Genomic DNA, 19,345 nt, shown 5'->3' with positions numbered 1-19,345 from the left:
ACGAGCGCCATGAAAGGTCAAATTGCTGAAGGTCCTGTATAAATACACTTCATATGAGCAACAGACTAAACTTCATAAAAGGGAGAGGCAATCACCGAAGATTAAAAAAAGAATTAAAATTAGTTCAAGCAATTCTTTTTAGTATCGGTATTTATTATATATAAACACATTAAAATCTTTTATTCTCCTAATAAATATATTTCAATCTCTTCCAAACTTGCATCTTTAGTTTTGGGATTTCTTACAGGGCACAGCATACAGCAAACAATGCTTGTTTATATTTACATATGTATTAGTATGTACATACATACATGCATACGTATTGCACATGTTATTCAAAAATGTATGAACTCGAAATTTGTCGTTTCTGAAAAAAAACCTAAAATGTTTTTGACTTCATGTCAATCGTAGTTTTTACCATGCTTTTGCAATAAATTACAAAACAAGTAATTTTTAAGCAAAAAACAAAACCGACTTCCATTCTCATATAAAAAAATATATTTATATATACATTAGACTGCATCACTCCCCATACACAAAAAAATCGGTACTATTTTCCCATTGGAATTATAAAATCTATTATATTTTAAGACGTCCACCAAAATATTTCGAAAAAATATTTAGATTTAAGTGAGCTGGACCAATTTCAAAATACCTACAAAAATGGAGTTTTTTATGAATAAAAATAGTTTCTTAAATTTATTTTTTTTTTAAATCCCCTTAAATGACAAAACGTTTTAAGCTTAAAAAATTTGCATAAAAATAATTGCTAATAAACTCATTCAAAGGATGAAAGAGAGAGGTAGGATGAACGAACGTCATTCAAAGTTGAATTAAGATGTGTTGGTATTTGAAAAAAAAAAATTGGGACATGAATGATTTTTTGTTTGGACAGAAATAAAAACAGTATGAAAATACCTTTGTACTGAGATCCCATAAGTCTAAATCAGAATAGTTTTGGCCCAGTTATTTAAGTTTTTCGTAAATCAATCTTTGAAAAAAGTAAGAAAACAGCATCAAAAATCTCATTCTTACGATTCCGTTGAAAAGATTTTTAAATATTTTCATGCAGATTTTTTAAGCTTAATCTGTTTTGCCATCTGAGGGGACTTTTTTCAAAAAGTTCTTTAAGAAACTATTTTGATTCATAAAAAACTCCATTTTTGGAGTTATTTTGAAATCGGTCCAGCTCACTTAATTCTTAATATTTTTCCGAAATATTTTGGTGGACGTCTTAAGATATAATAAATTTTGTAATCCCGGCGGAAAAACCGCAACTAATTTTGGTGATGCAGTCTAATATACATATATATTTCATGATCCAGTTATCGGATCTAAACCAGATAGTATGGGACCACTTCTGAGACATCACCTTTCCGATGCAAAAATCGGAATCGGATGACGTGGTCCAAAGTTATGCGGTAACATACATACATTAAAACAAAAAAAAATATTCCGACGAACTGATAACCTCCTCCTTGCTTGGAAGTCGGTTAAAAATACTACATACTTCAGCTTTTGCAATAAGGTAAATAGATATGGCTCATTCCACGGTGACGGGTGTGATTTTTCAACTCACATTTTAAGGTTTGATTCTTAAACTATAATAGAATATTCTTTAAAACGATTACTTTATGTTGTGTTTGCGAGCGAGTGGAACTTGAATTTGTGACGGGTGGGACAAGTTTAGCTTGAATAAACAAATACACATTATTAGACTATTAGGCTAACTTTATTTCTCAAAAAATCGGATTTTGTAAGAAACACACAAAAGATTCTGCTATCTAAAGACGGAATAATCCTTGCTCGTACTCTTCATCTCCACTATCTGAGTAGACGCTGTTTTAAAGTACGGCTGACTTCCAAAACGTATCAATATAATGCTTGGATACTAGTATCAGCTGTTATACTGCGGTATTCAAACTGGTTGTATATGCAGAGTTGCGATATATTGCAACCATATACATTGCATATTTTAAATATTCAATATAGCGATGAACAATTTCTCCAAATTTTCCATTTCTAAAACACCAATGGTAGCCAATAACAAACGAAGAATCAACTTTGTTTCTGATGCGCTGATTGCTCTAGCGATGCGTTTCGATAACTTTTCATATGTGTTTTGGAAAAGTATACATCGTCAACATTTTGTAGTTCGGCGTTATGGAACATTATACTTTGTACGTATGCAAAGCAATTGACGTTTTGGAAGTCAGCCTACCTTATTTGTAAGTAGTACTACTGGACCTTATGAGCTCATCTCCGATTCGAATTTCAGTACAAATTGCTGAGCTTGAGCTCACTTTATCAGTGCAAAAATTGAGTCTGAACTTAACCCCTTCATACCGTGGGTACACATATGCGCACCTTAAATTATTTCAATTTGTAACAAGAAGCGACAATTTGTGGACACTTCTGGTACTTGTGCTACTCCCTGTGCGCTCTTGAGCTTTCAAAAGCATTAAAAAATATAACAAATTATAAAAACAAAATGTATAGAAATAAAAAACATAAAAAAAGTTTGAAAAGGTAAACATTTCATAAAAAATATTCTACTTTAGTTGGTTCATGTTCAGGTATTAACGTCTTAAGTTCTTCTTCGTATTTAGCGCTGTAACCGCTTAAGCGATTTTGGCCGAGTTCAATAAAGCACAGAAGTCGTTTCACTTCTGTGCCAACTGACGTCAATTGGAAACGCCAAGTGAAGCCAAGCCCTTCTCCACCTGGTCTTTCCTTCGCAGTGGGAACCTCCCACTTCTGCTACCATCAGCGGGTTCCGAGTTGAATACTTTCAGAGCAGTAGCGTCGTAGAGTCCATTCGAACGATATGGCTAAACCAGAGGAGCCGCTGTATTTTAATTCGCTGCACTACGTCTATGTCGTTGTAAAGCGCATACAACTCATCATTCCATCGTCTGTGGACGATGTCAAGAGGACTTTACTCCTGAATTCCCAAGTAAACGAAATTCTCTACTTCCTCTTTATAACTGTCAACAGTGACGTGTGTGCCAAGGCGCAAAGGCGCGAATGCGCTAACTGTTCGCTCGATGACACTTCGTCTTGTCTTCGTTTACCACTTGCTTAAAGTCGAAAAAAATAGATGGTGAGTATCGATCCTTTTCTCGTGGGTCATTTCCCATATTTGGCGCATTGTGAATACCTAGTCTATGGTAGATTTGCCAGGTCTAAAGCCACACAGATAAGGTCCAATCAGTTCATCTTTCACACAATACGCTCGATACGACCTTGTAGCTTATGCATAGAAGGCTGATCCCGCGGTAGTTCGCGCGAATGGCGAGTGCGCCTTTCTTGTGTATTGGGCAGAGCACACTTAAATTCCAGTCATCAGGCATGCGTTCATCTGACCATTTTCTGCATAAGAGTTGATGCATGCTCCCCGCCACCGTACCTGAATAGCTCAGCTGGCAGGCTGTCAGCTCCACCAGCTTTGTTGTTTTTCAACCGCGTTATTGCTATTCGTACCTCGTCAACGCCAGGCGGTGGAACATCGACTCTGTCGTCATCGACTGGGGGCTCGAGTTCATCTTCTCAGTGTTCCCTCAATAGTTTAAGTACCTTCTGGACATCGGTAACTGGGTCGCCATTCTTGTTCTTACAGGAGTTTGCCCTGGTCTTGAAACCTTGCGTAAGTCTTGCACATTATTAAACTCAAAATTGAATGGGCCATAAAACTGTATACACAAACAAAAACCGAATATTTCTGAAAAAAAAGTTTGAAATTTTAATGAAAATCTGTTAAATATATTTTTTTTTTATTTCTACAAAGTTTTAAACATGGGTTTATATTGTTTTTGTTTGAGAAATATTAAAACTAAATAAATAAACATAAGTGGCAAACAAAATCAGTTTGAAATTGGGGTGCTAATGATATTACCGATACTGTATGTGGTAGGTGGGACATTTCTCGTACGTCATATCAAAAACGACAATATTTGAATTAATACGTTTTTGTACAACTTATGCGGTATGGTATGTTCACGTGTGTTGCAACAATCTGAACAAAAGCAGTCGCTGCTGCAAATACGGCGCTTCAACGGCGTTGGCGATGGCGCTCACAAATACAATCGCAACTCGCTGCCTTTCACTCTATAAAATCGTATGCGCCACAAGTGGCGGTGCCATTCTGCATTTGCCTTTCGAACCTTTCTTTTCGGTAGTGGCGACGAAGTTAGACGCGCGCGCGCACATCGCAGTTTAAATAAAAAGCGCTCCAGCTAGAGGAGCCAAGTGCAAAAAAGCTACTTACATACTTATTTACCCACTCGTGCAAAACATATTTTTATTCAGTGCGTTTTGAGTTTTATACAGTGTGCCTACGGAAATTGTTCAGCTAAGTTGAGGGCAGACAGTGCAAAGTACGGCGAAGCATATGCATTGCAAATAAAATTACTTAGTGCACTCCAGCAAATATATATATCTACATACATTCATAATTTTACGGTTCATTGCAGCTGTAGTGCTATTGTGTTGGAGGTACGAATGTCAATAACGGCAATAAACAAAAACAACAACAAAAGCAACAACAACCACAACCACAAAGGAAGTTCATACATATGTAATTATTTGGCGCAAGAAATTTACTTTTGTGCAAGAATTAGAGAATTAATTGATAAAAACCGCGCATACCTACTATGCATGTACATATAAAAATAAAAGCATACAGTCACGTACAGAAGTATTCAAAATTTAATGTCTTCACAACATTCAAAATGTTTTCCATCATAAATCTCTTTCGTTAATTTTTATTTAAAATATATGTAGCTCGTTCCATAACAAATACCATATACGTGCACCAATTTTGCAAACTTTGTTAAAATTCTAAATTTCACACTTTTTTAACAGAATTTTTAGAAAATATATTTCGTTCATGCGTTATATAGACACCCTCGAAAAAAAAATTCTAAAAAATCAACGGTAAAACTTTTGCTACTTGAGACTTGCACTGCATACCGGAAATGTTTTTTTTTTTTTTAATTCTGATTAAAATGTTTGAAATTTGGATGGACATTTTTGAAGTTTGATTAATTTTTGTGAACTTAGTACAAAGTTGGCAATATTGTTTTATACGATTTTTGTTATAGAATGACTTATATTTTAAATAAAAATTAACGAAATAGATTTATGATGGAAAACATTTTCAATATTGTAAAAAGAACTAAATTACGAAAACTTCTGTGAGTGATGGTAAGTACTAAAATACAAACATTTGCACATATCATTCATAAAAAACGGCAATTGTGCGAAAACAAAACGGTGTTGAAATTATAAATTAAATGCACAATTACAAGTATAATTTATGTGCTTAATATTTATGTGTGTATGAATGTACATAAATACATACTACAAAACAAATGCAGAAAAGCATGAAAGATCAAATCGCTAAAAGGGAGTTTCAATTGAAGTGCCAAGTATGGGGTGTGTCTGTAATTGGAGCAATTGTCTAAGCAGGCTGTCTGTAGAAGTGGCATAAAAAGCTGGTTAAGGCTGCCAAACAATGCAGAATTATTCAGTTGATCATTTAACAAAAGCTGCTCCTCCATTGAATACCGCGCTTCAGGCGTAAATTTTTAGCGCTTCATATGTTTATGTACGCGTATAAATACATAAGGAGATGTGAAAGCTCATACTTACAAACACATACATAAGTTCTGAATTTTTATAATTGGGCTAGGCGTGGTTCAAAATTTACGGTTAACCGCTACTGAATCAAAGTTTTGTTTTCAAGGAATAAAAAATGTGAGTAAATATTTTCAAAATAGGAAATCTTTGACATTGTAGCCAGCCCGCTGAAGTGAGAAATTATCTTCTTCTCCATCTAAAATCTCTTTAGAATGGGTAACCCAGGCAGCATTTATTATTGCCTTTTACCATTCGATAACAAATGCATTGATTATATCAAAAATAAGTTCATTTGCATTTTTTAACGAAACCTGCACTTTAAATTCGTTTAAGTCTTAATTTTTTTCACGCAGACAAATTTTAATATATCGCTAGCTTAGAGTGAAAAGCTGCGTTACGTTTATGATCTTTATAATACAAATCATAATTTAACCGTTAAAATTGGACCTCTACTTTTCCGACCAAATTTATCGTTTTTTTTTACTTTTAATTTTTTCATTTTATATTTTACGATCTCTATTTTTTCAACCAAAAATAGTAATTTTTCGATCATGTTATAATCGTTATGTTTAGATTTATTAAATTTAATTTTTCAGAACATAAAAAATTTAAAACTAAAACAAAATAACGATAATTTTTGATCGAAAGAAATCACAAAATAATGATTATTCTCAATCAAAAAAATATAAATTAAAAAATTGCGGTTTTGCAAAAAACTCTTGGTGTTTAGGGTTAAACATTACATTACATTACATTAAACGTACAGTTTTCGTCGAATCGACGAGTCGACAACGAGTATTGTGCAAAAATAAGAATGCACTCCCAGGGTTAACAGTTATTTTCGGTCCCTGTTGGCTTAATGAAGTTTCTCCAATTTTACGTACGTCTTTCCACATTCGCAGCCCGACAGTTTTTGATTCAGTATTGTTAGTTTTAGAAATTAGTTAGTCAAGTTATTTATGTTCACTAGGGTGCATCACTCTCCATACAAAAAAAAAAAAGTAACTGTTTTTCCCTCCACCAATGTTAGTGGAATTCATGAAACATCGCAAAGTTGTTGGAAATGTCACATTTATTTCAAAATTTGCCACCTTGCGACACAGCTGATTACTTTTGAATGAAAACTTTCTTCCGGCACTGTCATATTATTTTAGCTGCCAATCATTGCAAAGTCAAAGTCCCGAAATAGACGTTTTTTTATTGTCCTCGAATACTGCAAGAAAAATTATATCAGTTAAGGCTGCTTCTAAAAATATAATTGTAAAACTTTTCTTTTTTACTTTTGCGCGGCAAATTTGATATTCGCAATCCGCAGTTGCGATAGGCCATCACTACAATTTTGTTCGCAACGTTGCTATTTCGCCAAAAATACCACTTTGCGGTGTTTCATGAGTCGCTGGACCTAGCTTGTATGCTCTCCAAATATTCCCACTTAACAGTGCCCATTTGTAGTTCTTGTTCAATGAAAACAGACCTTAGCCGTAGTTCGTTTGAAGATAGTTTTCTAGACGGCAGAATTGATTGACAAAAGATTAGTGCCTTTCCTTCCCATTCGCAATGCTGTTTCCCGGAATATTTCTGTGCTCGGGAACACCGGCTACATTCTTTGTACATCGTATCGCCAAATCGAAATTGCTTCGGCTTTGAATCATTCTGAGTTGAATTTCTGCCATTATACTATAGAGATAACGGGGATGTCGAAAAGTTATTATTAAAGCAGAAGCCAGGAGTAGTATATATAATCTAGCTAGATATAGGATATAGAATTTAGTCTCAAAATTTAGATTCCCTCAGGGTAGGTAAGATTTTTTTCCAGTATCCTTTCAGCAAGACTGAAATTATTCGCCATTTATAGCTGATGCGGGTTCTTTAAATATGTAATAGAATAAGCAAGTGAGGTTAGGTGACGTAAAATGAGAGCAGCTTCGAAACTAAACAATTTTGAAAAGTGATTTTGCTTTATAAAAGTGGGATAATAACGAACATAGAATCCTGAAAAAAATTAATAGCAGATGTAATGTCATCTACCACACGCCTTAACCGACTATAATCGGGGCCAAAATGTACATAAAAGTGATATCTTCGACTATAGTATTTAGTATCGATTTGGGGTATTAGATGAAAAAAATGATTCCGTACGAACCGTAAATCAAGAAAATTTTCCTATCATTTTCTATACAAAAATTTAAAATTTTCGATTTGTGCGAAATCCAGAATACGCCTTAATTTTGCGACACGCCTTAACCGTCTTCCTGCATTTACGGACCACTCTAAGGCACAGCGAAAGCATTTTTAGCATCATAAAAATTTTTACAATTCAATTTTTTTTTCTGCTTTTTGTTTTGCTGAGGTTAAAAAGGCATTGCTCAACATGGTGACATGATGGACCGCAATAAATTTAATTAACCTTACTCTTACAAATGCTCCATATTCTCTAATTACCCTTTGAAGTTTATTATATTTGTCGAATTATTACTTTATGGAATACATACAATATACATATATGTATGTATGTACATACATACATACATAAGTCGCAGCTTCCAGTTATAGGCGGACCACGAAGAGGCATAAAGGGTTCCATATACATATCAACGGTGTCTACTTCTTTTTATCACTTCACTTTCTTTTATCAACACAAATGGTGTAAAATCAATGAACCACGAAAAATGCATACGTATGAATATACATATGTATGTACTTACAGTGACGAGCAAAACTGTAACATGGTTTAACACTTTTCGTTTCAGCCACCGCTATATTTCCAAGTTCTAACGACTTTCATACTTTTGCTGTATATTCTTGTTGGTACATCCCTACTCCCTCTCTCATAACGATTTGAAGTCAATACAACAACAATAAAAAAACCAGCAGAAAAAAATGTAAATTAAGGCAGATGTTACAGTTTTGCACTCATACATTTTTAAGAACTTTTTAACAATTTTCACGAAAAAAAGAACTACTAACACAATGTTCAGTACTCTTTTGCTTGTTTCAGGTCCTGGATACGATTTGGCATACCTTATTTGTATCTCTGTAAAAATTCTGGAAGTATATCCTTAGTTTGCTTTCACAGCTCATATACTCGATTTTACGGACTTGGATACTTAGTAAGCTGTGCTTTTAGTTGTTTTCGCAAATTCTCAATGAGATTTATGTCCGCGGATTGTGGAGGTCATTTGAAATCAGCAAATTTTTGCTTTTGTATCCAGTCTTTGCGAATATGTGCAGTGTGTTTTGGGTGATTTTTCAGCAGAAACTCTAATTTTTTCGACTACATCTTGCAAATTTTGTTGAAATATGAACAGATACTGTTCCTCACGCATAATCTGTACTAACAGACCAAGAAAATGTTTGAAATACAACCCCAAACTATTATTGACCGACCACTTTTATTCACAGTTTGCCTTACATGCTGTGCGTGGGCTTAATTTGGGTCTTTGACCCAATAGAATGCCCGGCCATCTGATTGAAAGCGATTAATTTAGTCGTTTTAGTTATTGTCGGACCAAATAACCTTCAATTGAAACTTAAAAATATGTTTTTTATTGCATTGTGAACGGCCTAACATATCCCAATAGGCAACGGTTCGGATTTCGTGCGATGCAGCAAAATGCTGCCGCACTCGCACATGTATTTTGATCAAATTTGTTTTTTTCTTCTTTTATGATCCTTTGCGCTCAAATTGGCAATTCTTCGCCTCGCTGTCTATTGATTTGCATTAAAGTTTAATACCTTAAGCGCTTCTGTAATAGTGGCTGCATCGCTACTTGCTTCTAAGTTCACAAGATATCGTACCGTAATATTTTTTAACAGACTTGCTTTGTCCTTAAGAACACTTTAGGCTATAGTTTTTCTAAGTCTTAACATTTTTAAGTAGCAAATTCCAAAATTGTTTGCCACTTTTCGTGCGGTTCCGCCTTTCCGCAGTAAATATATCATTTACATTTATGGTTCCTGATTAACTATGTTATTTACTGGTGATCACTTCTTCAATAAAATACAATATAGAAAAAAGTCATCTGACTTCCAACTAAGTAAAAGATAACTGCCAAATGCAAAACTGAGAGTGAGTGCAAAACTGTAACATCTGCCTTAATTTACATTTTTGTCTGCTGAATTTTTTATTGTTGTTGTATTGACTTCAAATCATTATGAGAGAGGGAGTAGGGATGTACCAACAAGAATATTCAACAAAAGGATGAAAGTCGTTAGAACTTGGAAATATAGCGGTGGTTGAAACAAAAAGTGTTAAACCATGTTACAGTTTTGCCCGTCACTGTAGGTGCATATGTATATACATACATACGTACGTGCGAGCATAGTATATGCATGTAGGCTTAAAACACAAAACAAGTATCCAACTCCCATTGACTATACTTCTCTAATTTGGTTGCTTGTTATGCTCAGTCTCCTTAAATGGTAATTTATCAATGCATATATATATATGTACATATGTATATGTCTTTTTTCCGCTTTAAAACTAATCGCCCAACAAAACGAGAAAATCACAAAGACTTTTAATTTATAGCTAGACATTTAAATTCATTTGAAATATAATTTTTTCCGTAAAAAGAACATTAAAATACGATTATGAAAAAGGGCTAGAAGAAATTTCACTAGACGACCATGTCGTCTAGGTCATGAATAACTCAGTGAGAGGGGAGACCAGTATGTTTGCATGTATGTATATAAAAAAAATATTTATTGGACCAAAAAGTAGTGGGTAGGCACTGTGGCCAATGGTAATCAACTATTACCACCTCCGCATGGTTGTAAGCCATGCAGAGTCCGCAGAATGCTCCGGAAGCAGTGTCCGGAGGATGCATCCGACTAGGCAGAGCATACTTTGAAGTGCCATCTTATTGAAACTTAAGAAAGTTCAATTACTTGGCAGTTGAGAAGTGCATGTGCAAAAATTTCCTAAATTGCATAAAGGAAATTTTTGCACATGCAGCAGTACATAGCATGTATTTAGGCGCCTGGTGTTAGCAGACGCGCCTAAACACCTATGAAAAATGCAGTTAAAAAGAAGTCAGTATATTATTAGTATAACTAAAAAACCTTTCACCGATTCTAAAAGTTCGACGAAAGCGATTTTCTTAGTATAAATATTTATTTAAATCCTTCTCCTTAAAACACAAAATAAATTCTATCAGACTAATAACTGCTACATTACTTACAGGTACGCAAAAAGGAGTTCGGTTTCTTATATATACGGCGACTATTATTAAATTAACCCTTTGAAGACCGAATCAAAAGTGTTCCCACTTACAGGTTTTATGTTACGACTTCCTGTAAGTTCTGATTAAATCCTGTAAACCGGACCGCTATTGGACTAATAGCCCGAACACAATGAAAACGACGAGCTACAAACCACAGCTGTCAAATTATTTTAACACGTACTCTTATGTAGATAATTATTTTGGCGACGACCGGGCTACGCGACGGTTGTGGTTGTGGCCAGATTAGATCTATTTCTATTTTTCTGGCGACAGATAAGGTTCTTCCTCTTCTTTTATGTCAAACTCATACAAATTCATGATGTCGCTGCCGCGTTCAAAGAAATCATGTCGCCATCAACAAAGCGCTTAGATAATAAAGATGACAAATTGGAAGCTGTGGTCGGTAGCTCGTCGTTTTCAATGTGTTCAGAACTTAAGTATAAAGCAATTTTTTCTTAGTAAACATTTTTTTGAAAGCCTAAAAAACTTAAGAAATAATAGGACAATTCATGAAAACGCATGTAAACCTCGTAAACTTACATAATTTTGTATGTAAAATCGGTTTATTTACGAGGTTTACACGGTTACGAGGCATTTACAAGTTTCCCTGAATACCCATGATAATTTTCGCAAAAAAATGGTATTTTGTACCGCGATTGTAATTTTTTTTTTTAAATATTAAGGACTCCTATAAATACTACTTATTTTTAGAGGTTCCGGTCCGAATCTCATTATGAATATTTGAAGTAAAGAAAAGCTAGAAATTAGTTTTGGTCAGAAAAACAGGCATTTTGACCATGGTGCATTCCCTGTAGTCGAGCTAAATTTTATTTTTCTATGGTCGAGAGATGAAAGGCGGCAAATTGGTCGAAATCAATTTGGATTTGTGAAAAACATGCATGAATAATCTTTGACGAAAAGACACCATCAATTTAGTGACTAGCTGACAACCATGGTATCTTAAAAATAATAAAAATGGGTAGTATGTATAACAAGTCGTATTAAATCGCGACGGACTCGGCATACATGGAAAATACTCTTTACTTTACACTCGTTTGAATGTACATATGTATGTATGTATGTATGTACAAATGTGGATTTGTTGTTGCATTTACCGCGATTTTTTCTCAACATAGATATATATGTATGAACAATAAATACAATTAGAGAAAACGTTTTTGTTGTTGTTGTTGCTATTCTTACTACTCTTTGTTTTGTTGCTAACGAGCGAAAGCGTTGCAAACAAAAGTGAAGTAAAATATAACAAATATAATACGAAGGTTAAGCACAGCGCCAATAACAGCGGAGAAAAGTGTGCGCGCATGCGAACACACGAAATTCGGCGATTGCAAACACAAGCAAACAATAAGCAGAAAGTGCAGTGAAAATGGTGCGCGTCTCAGCTACTAATCGCCAACATGCCAGCGATGCACATGCAACGGCTCTCAGCAACATAACCACTGAAACCCACTATCACAGTCGCCAACGACAGCAATCGACTAATGCGGCTGCAACAACATTGCCGATGGTGCAACAGATACTTTTGTTGGCTATATTGCTGTTGCTGAGACTTGGCCAGAGCGAAAACGTAGTAGGTAAGTGAATCCGAGTCAAGTAATCAATTTGTTATATGTATGTATATCTAGTAGGGATATTAATTTTTTTTGCTTTTTACGATCCCGGGATTTTCGTGATGTCGTTATCACAATCCCGAGATCCCGGTATTTAGATACTCATTACTTTTCAACAACTTCAATCGAATAAATTGATTCTAAATTGTTTGACAAGCTCTCCTACCATAAAATAAATAATACGTAAATGGGTTTGAAACCTACTTTTTATTTAAAGTGGCATTTTTATTTTTTCTATCTGACGTCAGGATTTATTTTAAAGGACTTTGTAATTTTAAAGATATGATTAATTCCAAAAATAATTTAAAAAATTCATTGCATTGAGGATACCAAATAAAAGGAAGGATACCAAATAAAAGGAAGAAAAGAAGGAAGGAAATTTATTTAGAATTAAAAAAAAATAGAATTTTTTAGATTCACAAGGACGAATAGGTAATTTTTTAAGCTGATAAAGTTAGAAAGACGAAATTCGAAGACGTTATCGAATTTATATAAGTCCTTAACATATCGTCTTTTAAAGTAAAAAACCGCATATCAACAAAATGCAAAATTTCAAAAGGACATTTTCAATACTCACCATATACACAAAAAAAATGAATTTGATTAAATTCTATAGAATTTCGTGTTTAACTTGATACCCATACTTCTTCTCTAAGCACATTTCACTGAATTTTTTAAATCATTTTGGAATTACTTACGTCAGGGTGGAAAACTAAAAACGCAATTTACAATATTTGGCCCATGGTTTCGCGAATATATTGATTTTTGTGTGTAAAATTTACTATCGCACGGTGTCATATGTAATATTAATTATTAAATAAAAAAATAAATATAGCCAATACTGGTGAAGAAAAGGAGTTTCTATTATTACCATCAGTACCAATTGCAAATCCCGAAAATCCCGGGATTATTTGCCCAGAATCCCGGGATTATCGGCACTTTAAAAAGGCCGCGATCCCGGTTTTTCTTTTCGCTTTCCTTCGTATACTTTTGCTGCCAATGTTGAAGTCAGTGCAGGTTACCGTTACTTCAGCAATAGTATAATTAATTTTATTAGCAGTGAATTTTACTTACTAGAATGCTTATTGCCCGAGAAAATTCAAATGATGTTGTCCAAGGTGGCAAGAAAAGTGCTTTCAGAAAGAAGCCTATTAGACTGAAGAGTTTTGAGAGTAAATGCAGGAAAGTTAAACCCACATATGCATCTAAAGTGGTCTTGGGAAATTAACTGTTTGTTTCCATACAACGACAGCCTTTCGCAACGACAGCAATTCTTTTTGTCATAAAAAGCAACCGTGGGATCAGAATTTATTCATATTTCTCATATTTCTCAATCAATTTTTATAGCGTGGATATGTGGGAATTAATAGCAAAACAAATAATTTCGTGTGGCCGTTAAGTAATTACTAAATTTTTAAAAGCTATACCTCTTATTAATCGGCTAACATTTTTATGTTGTCAAATAGCAAAATGTTCCGGTCAATTTTGAACTCTTACTATGAAAGTGTTTTAAGAATGCAAAAATTGTTCTCGGGAACCCGTAAAAACTACTACATCGGGTTTTTATCATAACTCTTTTATATCAAATTTGATTTCTAACAAGAGTAACATATGGGTCATTTATACCAAATTTGCACCTCAATGTTTTTTGTTGTGAAATATCTTTTTTTTTATTCTTTATCGAAAAACGAAGACACCTATTTTATCACAATATTCGAAAATCTCAAAAAATCCGAAATTTTTAGATCACATAGAAGATGTTTTTCATGGCAGAAATCTACTATACTTTGGTAAAAACTCGTATTTCAGAAATCGCTACTACTTCGTATTTCATAAAATTAATTCAAAATAGACCTTAAAATACTACAAATTCATTATATATTATTCTTAATTAACTAAAAAGTACTTAATTTCAGAGACCCCGAATAATAATTATTTCATGGTGGAGTTTCATAAAAGTCATTCAAATCTCCGTAAGAATTATAAAGCCTCTTGATAATAATTATGTGTGAGAAAATTCTTTTAAGTCATCGATAATTATTATTTTATGACTTATATAATAGAAGTTTTTCCATTATAAGTATCAGCGAGATAAATATTTTTAAGTCTTCAAAGACTTTTATTTTGAGACTTATATTATAAAAGTCTTTTCATAATAATTATCATTGAGATAAATATTATTAAGTCTTCAAAGATTTTTTATTTTGATTATTTATGTTATAAAAGTCTTTTGATAATAATTATGAGTGCGAAAAAATTTCGTATATAGTCCCGAACGGGCCCCAAACCAAACCCCAACGGGTCCCCAACTAGTCCCGAACTGTTCCTCACCTAGCCACGAACTGGGCCCCAACTAATCCAGAAATGCTCCTGAAGAAGTCCCGTCTTTTCAGACTTAAATAATATTTTCGCGCTCATAATTATTATCAAAAGACTTTTGTAATATAAGTCTTAAAATAAAAGTCTTTGGAGACTTAAAAATATTTATCTCTCTGATAATTATTATGAAAGGACTTTTATAATATAAGCCCTTGAATAATAATTATAGATGACACGAAACATATTTATCTTAATATAATGATCATTGATTGACTTTTATTATTTTCTCTTATAAAAGTTATATCTCTGCTTAATTTTTAATATTCAGTATAAAAGTTATCAAAAATGATTTTCTGTTATTAATAGCGGTTTTTTGATAGAGACTGTTGGTTGAGAGTATTTTGAGATGTGAGGTTTTGCCAAAGTACCGTCGAAATACACTCGGCGGGTTGTCAACACATCTTTTTCAGACATTGAGGCAACCTAATACAAAATCTTGGCAACCTCACATACGAGGTTTGGCATTTTCTTGATACGCGGTTTTGTACTTTAAACGACGATAAACATATGAGGTGTGCATATAATGAATTTCTCTTTTATTAAATTTTTAATGTTAAGAAAAAAGAAAGTTCATACTCAAGTATGCATTTAATTTAGTTTTAAAGTTGTAAAAATATGTTTGCATTTTAATTTCTGGAATATCGTAAAAAATTTGCAGTTTCGAAATTACGACACACCTGAAAGTAAAAGTATAATAACTACACTTATCTCAGACTAGATATCAGCATAAGGGAAATTTCACTATCAATGCTGCGATCATTGAACTGACATGACTGGATTACAATAAACGGGCATACATATGTACATACATACATATGTTTGTTGCTTGTAACTTACCAATTCCATGTGTGGGGAGCATAGCTGAGTTTTTAATTACATAGGTATATATGTATGTATGTATGTATATTACATACATACTTACATGCTGCTATGTATCATGCTAAGATTGAGAAGTAATCCCATTTCGCATCGCAGAGTTTTATGACCAATAGGTGCATACTAGGCATGTCAGAAAAATATCGATGCCTCGAAAATATAGATGTTTGGTTTCTATGCATCGAAAATGTTTAGATATTTAAGTTCTTTATTATCTTTAACTTAAAAAATCAAAAACATAACTTTGACTTCAAACTAAAACGAAAAAGTAAAGAACTTACCTCCGCCAAAAATGTTGGGTTAGTGATGCTATGGGGTCAGTACAGAAGAGGGTGGCGATTAGGGTGTTCGATTATTCGCCTAGTTTCCAAAACCGGTTTTCGAGTTATTCGAAAAATTGCAGCTCGGGTTTGAGTAGTGCTCTTGCGTCGTAGCCGAGTGCTTAGAGGTGCCTCCTGCTCCTGGTCCAACAACAACAAAAAATGTTTTTTTTTTTTTCAAATAGCGGTCGCCCCTCTGCAGACAATGGCAAACTTCCGAATGTACCTCTGCTATAAAAAAAACTTCTTCGTAGGCGTACGTCTCTCCTTTTGCGTCACAACATCAAGAAGCAGAATACGAATTGGAGGAAAAACTCCGCCAAACCCTTAGAAAACATTTAACCGCCAAATATTATTTTATTGAAATCAAATATGATATACAGTTCATACCTCAATAACTTAGGATATATGCAGTTGTAAGCCTATTTAGGGGTTTCCCTTAAAATGGAAAAAGCGTTGAAAGCTTCGAAAACCTCAAAACTTTTATTGAGAGGTCAAGATTTGTATGAAATGAAATAAAAAACCAGTATATTCAATATTCAAAAAATTAATATTTCAAAAAAACCGCCTATAGATATCCAAAAAAAACCCGAATCAACCCCCTACATACATGTGTACGCGCCGATGTCCTGGCCGCGACTTAATTGCGTACCCCGTGAGGAGATAGGAAGCTAGGAAGAGTGGAAGCGCACTCCAAGCATTCCAAGACATGTTTTTTTGTTTTTTGAAATGGCCGTGACCCCATGCGGCTTATTAAGGGTTAAGTATATGTGTGCGATTAGACGTGGCGATGCAATCGCTTTTCTACCCATTTTATTGTCAAACCACCAAAATGGAAGTCCGATTTCCCGTGTAACCACTCAAAAAACAGTGCATAAAAAATTCACTTTTTGCAACATTTTCATGCATTGAAAATATTCACATATTCACATACATATGTATACTACCTTCCTGCAAAAACTCAGAAGTAATTTTGTAGTAATTTATCCAAAAATAAAACTATCAGTTAAGTTTCCCTGGTCCATACGGTTATTAACATGTAAGGGAGATCGATAGGTTATGAGACGGGTTTTTTGGGAACAAAAGTATAGTGAAAAAACGTTGTTCCCTTAAAATTCATTTTTCTTACTCGAATTCAAGCTGTACAAATATAGGTACATAGATATGTATTTCAGGAGTTACAAAATAAATTTTAAAGTTGAGTAACAAATACATATATAGTATATGTATCTTAAATTTTTTTTTGCGACTATTGTTTGTTTTTCACTCCTACCTCAAAATTTTGTGGAAAACACCTAAAAAAGAGCTCCCTGAAAATTTGAACCCTTAATATTAAGATTAAGTACTCGCCCAAGGCGTGCATAGATTTCACATATAAAATACACGTAAAGTTTGAGTTTTTTTCTTAAAAAGTCTACAGCTCAGAGGCATTTTATGGTATAATCTTGGTCACTGATGGGTTTTCTTCAGAACTGAATGCTCTACAAAAGTGTGTTTTTCGGTTTAATCCTAGCGCCCACCAGCGAGGTAGTACGGGTCACTAAACCCATTTTTTCATGAAATTCTCGTTTTCTTGCCTATCTCGAGAATAACAAGAGCTAAAGAAAAAATATTAATGACCAATTTGTAGCACACAAAATCGCTAACATCGATATTTCTTGAGATATTGGACTTTGAAATATGTATGTAGGCATGTATAGATACTTACATGTATGAGCGTTAGGGGTGAAAAATTGGCATTTTTATGCTCCCACCGCCTAGGATTGGTCTATATCGCAAAAATATACCCCTTTTTTAATTAAAAAATATTTAGAGGTCACTCAAAGCGATCAAAGGGAAAAACAATTTTTCGTAGAAATGGTACAGAATCCTTGAAAATCAATATTTTTTAATCAGAAAACTCTGACCCCCAAAATGTGGGGACCTATAAAAAATAGTTGATATTAGAAAATGGTTAAATTTCGATTTTCAAATTCTATACCATTTCTACGAATTTCTTTTTATTTTTTTCCATATGAAATATGTACATATCGATGGCTGAGTGGAAGATCGACCTATCTCGGCAGCCAGTTCAAAAACGCCCTATCTGAGAAAAGTTTTCAACAACGCCTTATCTCAGCACATTTTCAATGTGTTTTCGTGTGAGATAGGGCGTTTTTGAACCGAATACTGAGATAGGGCGTTCCTCAAACAAATCCTGAGATAGGGTGTTTTTCAATAAAATTCTAAGATAGGGCGCCCTTGAAAAGTTTTTTGAGATAGGGCATTTTCGAACTAGCCGCCGAAATAGTTCGATCTTCCACTCAGCCATCGATATGTACATATGTAGTATATACTTGGGAGAAGAGCTTTCGAGACCATTGACAGGGCAAGAATGTTGAAAAAGCTCGAATGCATTGGTATTGAAAACACGGAACTTAACTGGTTTCGAAGCTTTCTCTCAGATCGTATGCAACAAACTGTAATCGAGTCAAGTGTGTCAAATAAAGTGGCAGTCAGTATTGGGTTGCCGCAGGGATCGGTGTTGGCCCCAGTACTTTTTAATATTACACTAATTACATTAACGACATAAATATGGCACTCAAGCACTGTAAGTTAAAACTGTTCGCTGATGATACATTGTTAACGATCAGTGACAGAAACTTACGGACTGCGATGACTAAAATGCAAGAAGACTTGGATTCTTTGTACAAATGGTTGTGTTTAAATAAACTTAAGTTGAATGTAAAAAAGACACAGTTCATGATCCTCACTAGAGCAGTTAATCGTGGAACCATCAGTTACAATTTAAAAATCACAGATGAAGAAATTAAGGAAGTTAAACTCATTAAGTACCTGAGTATACATATATATAGATAACTAGATCGCCCTCACCCGCTTCGCTGAGTGTATGAAATTTCAAAGTGCTACATTGAGTAAAATTTATTTCAAGAAAACTTAATTAAAAAACAGGAGGTTTAAATTTTGTTTAACCATCTTCAAAATTTTCGCAAACTAAAACTTTCTTAAAGCTCCATTCGGAGACACCAGGGTTGAGTTGGGCTGGGATAAATCTCAAATCACCACCGATAAATCAACTGCCAGAACCATTGCGCACCTTTTACTGTTATATTTAATTTAAAATAATTGAATTTAATTTTTGAAAAGGTGGCAACCCTTGTGAAAGACTTAAATATTATTCAAAACTTTCGAACTAAAGGTTTCTTAACAATATTTCGTTAGACAACCATATTTAATTCTTTAGATAGCTTGCGTATAATTAATTTAAATTTGA

General features: G+C 34.0%; 1 protein-coding gene across 1 annotated transcript in view; it reads left to right on the top strand.

Annotated features, from left to right (window-relative positions):
- Positions 1-4,388: 4,388 nt before the first annotated feature.
- Positions 4,389-19,345, top strand: part of LOC118746216 (agrin) — a 41,028-nt gene continuing 26,071 nt past the window's right edge. The window contains exons 1-2 of the mRNA XM_036480040.1: positions 4,389-4,494; positions 12,146-12,460. Of these exons, the coding sequence (XP_036335933.1) occupies positions 12,253-12,460 (208 nt within the window). The 5' untranslated portion in view covers positions 4,389-4,494; positions 12,146-12,252. The remainder of the gene's footprint in view (positions 4,495-12,145; positions 12,461-19,345) is intronic.

The sequence above is a fragment of the Rhagoletis pomonella genome, unplaced genomic scaffold (genome assembly GCF_013731165.1).
Source record: "Rhagoletis pomonella isolate Grant_MI unplaced genomic scaffold, Rhpom_1.0 Rhpom_scaffold_00010, whole genome shotgun sequence".
NCBI classification, from domain to species: domain Eukaryota; kingdom Metazoa; phylum Arthropoda; class Insecta; order Diptera; family Tephritidae; genus Rhagoletis; species Rhagoletis pomonella.
This window is presented reverse-complemented; position numbering and strand designations above follow the sequence as displayed.